The 9,123-nt window shown below is 38.1% G+C and overlaps 1 protein-coding gene across 2 annotated transcripts in view; it reads right to left on the bottom strand.

Annotated features, from left to right (window-relative positions):
• Positions 1 to 2,140: 2,140 nt before the first annotated feature.
• Positions 2,141 to 9,123, bottom strand: part of LOC126425049 (GILT-like protein 1) — a 94,717-nt gene continuing 87,734 nt past the window's right edge. For both annotated transcript variants that reach the window (XM_050087958.1, XM_050087959.1), the window contains one exon: positions 2,141 to 2,396. In XM_050087958.1, coding sequence (XP_049943915.1) covers positions 2,346 to 2,396 — 51 coding nt within the window. In that variant the 3' untranslated portion in view covers positions 2,141 to 2,345. The remainder of the gene's footprint in view (positions 2,397 to 9,123) is intronic.

The raw sequence follows: 9,123 nt of genomic DNA on the forward strand, positions 1-9,123 counted from the left end.
GTTTGCATATTGAATGGAAAGCGTGACAGTTTTGAACACTTTTGGGAATCATGTTTAAAAGAAAAACCTTCAGAAGTTGATGATCCTTTGCTTCCTCGGAGGAAGTATACCAAAGAAGTATGAAAACAATGAAGCCAGCTCATCGCACACCTTCAAAACCCCAAAGGAATACTACAAAGCTATTTACATTGAAGTTTTGAAACAGTTTGCTTCAACTGGACTTACAAAGGTCATTGCAGTTGAACAATAGTGCTTGCTTTTAGTAAACAGAGGTGAAACAAATTTGGAAAAATCAACTGAGTTTTTCAAAAATGATCTAGACATTGAGAGACAACTTACATTAGTATATGTTGGCCAATATTGTTAATAAAAAATAACTGGTCTTAAAAAACATGCATGATGTAAAAAAAGTATGTTACACAAGAGCCTGCAGTTGGAGAAATGTTATGTGAAGTAGTGAAGTGCATTAAGCTTCTCCAAGTAGTCCCAATTACGACAGCAACAGCAGAACGGTCATTTAGCGCCCTTAGATGTCTGAAGTCATACCTCCGATCAACAATGGGACAGAAGCGACTGGACAGCTTGGCTGTTCTTCATGCCCACCGAGTTGTTTTGGATGAATTGGATATCCGACTAGTCATCAATGACTTCATATTGAGTAATCCAGTCATATGGTCGACGTTTGCACCTATCTAAAGACACTCTAGCCCTAATAGTGGCATTTAGAGCAATATTAAAAATCTTTATAAAATAGAGAATTAAATACATACATAATGTTAAATTTTCAATTTTGAAATATTGGTACTAGTGTAGTACTGTATTACTATATTACTATAGCACTGTATTAGTTATTTTCAAATACTTAAATATTTTTAGGTCGTAAGACCCAGTTGAAACCTGCTGTTTACATACTTTTTGACTGAAAGTATTAGGCATACTGTATTAACTTTATTAACTGTATTAAAGCACTAACTTTGAGATATAGTTTTTATTTAATGAACCGTGAGCCTCATTCAAAGTAAGCTTAATTTAGTTATTTCACTTATTAATCAAAGTGCTATTACTGTGCAACAGCAATATTTTATGTTTTAGTCTTTTAATGATACTTTAGGATTTATTTAAATATAATTTCAGTCTTTTCAGAGCTATATATTCACTGTTTTGTAATAGTCTATAAGTATGATCATTAGTGTAAATGAAATTAGGTTTTTACAAAAATACCATCTGTGTTTACGTTTTGTTTCTTTTTTTCAAAGCCAAAAAATGTGTCAGGCTTCTCGAGTTTCCCGGAGTGTCGAGTTATCGAGAGACCAGTTTTCTGGGTTCTTATGTTGATCATATGACCCTAAAATGCTTAAAAATACTTTAAAACTCACTATTTTTCATCTAAAATTTAGAAAATTACCTGGATCGAGACCCCCAGTTTGCTCCTTGCTCCCCCCCCCCCCCCCCCCCACAATAGTTTTCATAAGGACATACATCTGCATACCAGATTTCATCTAAATTGGTTGAACAGTTTAGTCGTGAAAAGGAAACAGACAAACACACTTTTGCATTTACAGTATGGACTTACAGTTCAGTATGTGAACTCTACAACATATTTATTTATGTAATACACATTGTATTTGAAAGAGTGTGTTGAATGGGAAAAGTTCAGGCTTACCATGGTATTTTGCCTGAAAATAAATAACACAAATGGCAGGAAATTTTTAAAACAAGTTGAGCATTAAACATTGCTCTTTGATTGAATAAATGATGTAGCACAAAGCTAGCTTACACTTAAAATGGGGCAAAACAGAATATGGCTATAACTACTGTTAATGTCAAATCTTAGTGAATGAAACCATCATCAAAAACAATGAGACTCCAGAATGTTCTGTCAGCAAAAGTGTGGGAGAGAATGGAACTATCCCTTTCTGCTTTGACTTTTCACAAATAAGATATATCCTTTTAGTCTCTCTGGTATTTTCATTATTGCCCAATATGAAATGCAACTAAAAAAAAAAAACAACTTATGTATATCACAAAGCTCTGGAGTTTGAGTAACAGTGCTTCTTCCAGTTGTAACACTACTTAAAAAGCAATAAATATTAACACAGGTATAACTTTACTTTTTAATATTAGAACACTTTCCCACGTGTTCTGACATTACACTTTACAAAGGTTGTTCAGGTTGTTAATTATATACAAAAATATAAAATGAATTTGTGGAAGGTTAAAATCTCCAAACATTGTCCAATCATTTATATTTGTTATTTATGGTCCACAGATTTTAATTTTCCACAGCACTGACATAAGTGAACCCTGTCAAATCATTTCTAAACCACTTTGAGATGTAAATTATATTATTCAAATATCCTATAGTACCAAGGGACACACTGGCTTGGCTTGGGCGACTGAAAAAGAAAACAATTTTTCCATTATTTGTACATTCTGTAATTGTATGAAATGAGTATTTATCAAAAACAAACACACACATACACACACACACACACACACACACACACACACACACACACACACACACAAACAAACAAACAAACTTGCTGTTAACCCCCTTTTAACATGCTAAATATACCTAGTATTTCAATAACAATAATAAAATAAATAAAATGTTTAATGTTATAATAATAATAACAACAATTACTTTATTTGCATCAGTGCTTAATACATCACTTTAGCATAATTTCCAAGGAAATCCAATTCAGAGAAATACATCCCAAAATTTCAGAGGTAATGTTTCAGGCTCTTCATTTAATGCAGGGTGTGCATAAAGTGCGGGAACACTTTCAATTATTTATTGCACAAGAACCAAATGTTGTACAGATATCATACATATGTCATTTTGAAGTATACCCCCACAGCATAGTTTGGTAATTTGCTGACAGTCAGCGCTAGTCGCAAACATGGTGAGATCAGGGTGCAGAGCAAGCTTTTTGTGTGTCAGAGTTCGACAAAAGCAAGTGTGCTACAGCTGTTCAACAGATGTTTAGAACCAAGTACGGTAAGAAGCCACCAACAAAGAAGGCCATTTACCACTGGCACAACAAATTCGTTATGACAGGTTGCTTGTGCCCGGCAAAGAGAAGTGGACACCCCAGTGTGAGTGAAGTGAATGTGGAGCACGTACAAGAGACATTCATAAGGATATTCTTACTTGGATATGTTGCAGCAATGGCTGATACCTCAAATACAATCAGACTTTCTATTCATCTTACAGCAGGATGGGGCTCCACCCCACTTTCATCGTGAAGCTCATGGCTACCTGAACACAGAGCTGCCGCATAGATGGCTCGGCCATGCTACAGAAAGGGAGAGCTATTTCATGAAATGGCCTCCCCGATCACCAGATTCCACTCCGTGTGACTTTTTTCTGTAGGGGAACAGTAAAGATCTGGTGTATGTACCGCCTCTACCACGTGATGTAGCAGAGCTCCGGGAGAGAATACGGGAAGTGACTGCCACAGTCGACGATGCCATGTTGGGATGGGTATGGCAAGAATCTGATTACTGTATTGATGTCTGTCGGGTCACTCGTGGTTTGCACATTGAATGTTTGTAAAAAAAACTTTCATAGTTTCCATTCAAAATGCAATATGTATGACATCTGTACAATGTTTAGTTCTTGTGCAATAAATAATTGAAATTGTTCCCGGACTTTATGTACACCCTGTATTTACAGTTGTGAATACAAACAACCTTCAGCTGTGTCAAGGAATGACGAAAATCCAAATTGTGCTGGAATTGGACTCAAACCCAGATTTCTCACTTTGTGTGAGTGATCACCTTAAACGCTTCGGCTATCAATGCATGGCTAATGACAAGACCCAAGACAATCATCAATCTTGCATCACAACCTGTACTCGTACACACGTTATGTAATTCCCATGCATGGGAGGACATTTTAATTGAAAGTCACTGCATGATATCACTGCATGATATTGGCAGATGCATTCATGTCCAAAGGAACGTTGTGTCATCCTCCTTAACACAGGCACTGCAGTATCGTATTTATCCACTGATACCAGGCAGCGACTTTCAATTAAAATGTCCTCCCTTGTACAGAAATTACATAATGTGTTTACTAGTACATGTCATAATGCAGGAACAATGACATATGGAAGTTTAGGTATGGCCAGGAGTCATGCACAGATAGGCCAACCATTTGAGGCAACAGCTTGCGTAAAGCAGGAAATCCTGGTTTGAGTCTTGGTACGACACAAATTTTCAGTGTCTTAATTCCCTTATACAGCTGTTGGTTGTTCATATTCGCAACTCCAAATACATTTCATGTAAGCATGCATGTCTGAAGGTGCATTCCATTATTCTTCTTAACAACACAGGCACTGCAATATTGTTCTGATTTAATAAATACAGTGGCAACAAACTCTCACAAATTTATCATCATAATAAGCATGATATGAAATCAAAGTGTGCACATATCATTATCAGTAAGTCTTTTAGTACTATGCTTGTGAATACAGGCCTGTAGTCTATGAGTATGCAAACATATAAGAAGTGGGGGAGGAATGACATTTCTTTCTGTGGATAGTCATTCCCTTTTCATATTGCTTTTTTCAGCTTACTGTGATTTGCTTATTCTACCTGTGGGCTTATGACCCTTGTTGGATTTGTTATTGACATCAGATACAGTTAGTCTGCAAATGGGCATCTTTATCTGCCTTGTATCTTTTCTGCAGGCAGTCAGGCCACAAACCTGTACACATCCTCAGACAAGCAACTGAAAAATATCCTGTGCAAAACTTTAAGCTTGTAATTTTTTAGTTGGTCCAGTGTGTGGAGCAACAAAATAGCATTGGCCTCAATGTTGGTACATCTCTTGCTTGTGGGTATTTTGACTGTATATCAAAGGACATTGGGCCCAATATCGATATGTCGACCACACATTTGTAGGATGGATTTTTGAGATCACATTGTCTCAGGAACTGTGGAGTAACGTGGAAATTTTTCAGTTATTGCAACTTTACCAGCAAGAGGTACATTTGTGGAATCCTGTTACAAGGAACCACAAAAATCGCAATGCCACTGTGGACACATGGAATGCATCCAGCAAAAATTCAGTATGGCATGTGCTATAGTCAAATGAAAAAAAAGAGAAAGACAGATAGAAATAAACAGTCTTTATGTCAGCTTATCAACCATAACAGAAGAGGACAAAAGACTGTCAGTTCAGGGGCCTCAACTGATAAAATATATATATAACTATATGGTTTGTCTTCAGTCTCATACCTTATTTAAAACTTACTGGTTTTGAAATATGTGAAGTGTTATAGTCCAGTATCTTATTTTACATTTTTTTTCTTTTTGCAATGATAAATCAATTATTCACACTCAGAAACGCAACTGCACCTACTTCGATCTGTGCGTCAGACATGTTTAAATTGTCTCTACATGAATTCAACTGGATGTTGGCTTGAATGTGTGGATGCTGTTCTATAAACATTGGTACCAATGTATGGATGAAGGGTAATGGCAGAATAAGCAGCACACACACTGTTGGGTTGGAGACCATGCCCCCATTGCACCCGTGGATCAAAATGGAGGCAGTGGCAGGAGCATGCAGGTTCAAAACTGGGAATCTTTAGGATATCTACGTGAGATGGAAAGTTAAAAGGGACCTCATGTCAAAACTTTTGGATTTTGAGTTGCGGTAATTTATACATTCAGACTTAAACTCTGAATGTTTGTAAAAAAAGTAAAAAATTAGATTTCTATCTCTAAATTGAAGTGAGTTACAGGTGGAATATTGGTGTGCATGCACACACCCACCAAAGTGCGCCACCCCCCCCTCCCCTCCCCCCCCCGACAAACACACACACACACACACACACACACACACACACACACACACACACACACACACAACCTATCGCACAATGCAGTGTACATCAATTTAAAACCAAGTAAACTTGTCGCAAATTGAGAGAAATGAGTGAATCATGTGCGGTTTTCTTTTGGCAAAGTATTGGCATTTGTATTCCATGTTATGGCCAACTGCAAATTGGCAACATCAGTAGATAGTTATAACTCTCATATAAAAAGGGACCACTTGTCTCGTTTGGTTTCACTGTAATCACAAAGTAGTGTTCTTTTATAGAAAACTACTTTGAGCTCATCAAAATGCTTCTAAAATTTGAGGGGTTATTTTCTGAAGCACTGCATACACAGCTGCGAGATTTTGAAAAGTGACACCCTGTCAGACCAATGTTATTTCCCCATAACATCAAGAGGTCCATTTTCAGAAGACTGATTTTGATTGCTTTTAATGACATTGATTCCTGTTGGATTCAAGCAATTTTCAAATCAATATAGGCATGCAGAATAAAGCAAGTTGTTATAATAAACAAAAAGATGAAAATGGATATTGTTGATGTTATTGAACATGTTTGCTTTTACTGAAAATGTTAATTCTCGAACAAAAGGCCGCTTTTCGCTTTGTAGTTCACATATAATGCATGTGGTAAATATAGAAATGGTCAGGGAAATTCTGGTTCACTGTGTGATAGCTTCCAACTGTTTGAATAAACCTTTCAATGAGACAATTGAAAGTAGGGTGGAGGGTTGTGACAGAGTGGTTCACTGACTAGTGGAAAACAGATGAGAGTGTCGTTGCCAGGGTGTACAGGTGCAACCTTGACTGGAGAGTGCGCTGTGCATTATATTCCAGATGGAGGTATTTGCTATTAGGGGGTGTGCACAGAGGAGAACCCACATAGGCGTTACAAGAATCATAGCATCTGTGAGGGTTGTTTCTCTCTCTCTCTCTCTCTCTCTCTCTCTCTCTCTCTCTTCAACCTCTCATAGGCTATAAATAAAAGACATGTTCATAGAAAACAATTATTTTATTACCAAAAGTTTTTTACACTTATGGTTACTTTTCAACATAATCACTGAAAAGATTGAGACATTTGTTGTACCTGTGGACAAGCTTTGCAATACCCTCTTCAAAAAATGTTTCCACCAATGATTTCAAATGAGCATTGATGTTGTTTTGAAGATCTTTGTTGGTTTGAAAGTGCTGCCCTTCAAGCCACGTCTTCAGTTCAGGGAAAAGGTGAAAGTCACTGGGTGTCAGGTCCCATTGAAATTGTTCAAGGAGCCGTTGGGTTGTGCCAGCACTGTGTGGACGATCGTTGTCACGGATCAACACAATTCCTGAAGTCAGCATTCCTCTTTGTTTGTTTTGAATGTCTCTCGGCAAACGACAAAGTTTCACAATAAGCAGCTGCAATGATAGTGGTTCCGGGCTGCATAAACAAAGAGGAATGCTGACTTCAGGAATTGTGTTGATCCATGACAATGCTGGTCCACACACTGCTGGCACAACCATTTGAAATCATTGGCGGCAACATTTTTTGAAGAGGGTATTGCAAAGCTTGCCCACAGATACGACAAATGTCACAATCTTTTTGGTGATTGTGTTGGAAAGTAACCATAAGTGTACAAAACTTTTGGCAATAAAGTAATTGTTTTCTATGAACTTGTCTTTTATTTATAAAATATTGGAGGTTGTGGGGGGGGGGGGGGGGGGGAGAGAAAAGGCCCTCGCACATTCATTCAGACAGCCAAGAAGCTCTGACATCTCTATCAGGCCCTACAAAAACATCAAAAATCATCACAGAATGCCATGAATCCCTTGTGAGGCTAGGGGAAAGCAACAGTGTAAACCTGTTGTGGGTCCCTCATCACACAGGTATTATGGTAACAAACAAGCTGACAAGCTAGTCACAACAATCCCATTTATTGAGTTGGACCACAACCTATCCTCTCAGTACGGTGGTGATAAAATTTAACTATGCATCTGGATCAGTAGGCAGCACACAGAACTGTATACTAAGACCCAAAAACAGAAACTTGGCGTGCTAATGATGCTGAAAGTTCTGCCATTCTGGGCTTAAAGAGGAGGCAGATTAAACTCATGGCAAGTTCAATGACTGGTCATGGAAAGCTCAAGGAACACGTGTACACAATGAGAATGGATAAAGATTTCCTTAAGTGTAACAGTGTGGTGTGGGGGATGAAACCACACCACATTTAACCTTCCACTGCAAAGCCCTGGAGATCAAAAGACCAAAAATACTTGGGTCACTAATTCTTGAAGAGATTGGGTCTAAAACTCCAGTAAAGGGCCTCTCGCTCCTCTTCTAGAGTACTGCCTAACTTTGCTAGAATGACAGGAAGAAAGACTGCACAATAAAGGTAGTTTTGGTGTGGGCAACAGGGGATTAACACTACTGCTGTTTTGTCTTCCTGCTAAAACCAAATTGGAACTGCTCTTTGGATGGGAGGCTGTAATGACTGACTGCTCCCCTTACCCCATTCCCTCTTGTATCCACGCCTGCACAGAAACACAGGGTTTGCAAGCATCACCTCAAATGGTATTCTGTTGTTACAGAAGGCAACTGCCCAGTGGGAAGAGAAAAGTTTCAAGAATCAATTCAGAGCATACAGGGTCAGGTACAAAGGTGCGCATGTTAACACATCCAGAGCAGTTAAGGGTTAATACAGTAGTCAACCACAGAACAGTAATATCAAGAAAGTCGCCAGTATGCATATCAAGAAAATCATTAACATTGTAAACATCTTGTTCAACTTAGAAAAATGTTACTGGTATACACCAAGCAAAGAGTGGTAATTGATTTAAGATTCAAAGTCAATTCAGTTAATGAAAATTTCTAGTCCTTGCTAACTTCCTGCTTGGTATGTCCACATATTCAAAAATGGCTCTAAGCACTATGGGACTTAACATCTGAGGTCATCAGTCCCCTAGACGTAGAACTACTTAAACCTAGCTAACCTAAGGACATCACACACATCCATGCCCGAGGCAGGATTCGAACCTGCGACCGTAGTAGAAGCGCGGTTCCGGACTGAAGCGCCTAGAACCGCTTGGTCACTCTACATATTCCTTAACTCTTAATATTATGAGATGAATGTCTCCCCCACATTTCATGACTGGATGAATAATGATAATATACGAGAGCATGCTGAAAAGTGATGCCTCTGAATTTTTTATGTAAAAACTTTTAAATCTAGTGAAATAAAACAAACTGCATTAACATTCTACATCTTTATCCTTCATGTCTACATATTCGTTTCACA

The sequence above is a fragment of the Schistocerca serialis genome, chromosome 10 (genome assembly GCF_023864345.2).
Source record: "Schistocerca serialis cubense isolate TAMUIC-IGC-003099 chromosome 10, iqSchSeri2.2, whole genome shotgun sequence".
Classification (NCBI taxonomy): domain Eukaryota; kingdom Metazoa; phylum Arthropoda; class Insecta; order Orthoptera; family Acrididae; genus Schistocerca; species Schistocerca serialis.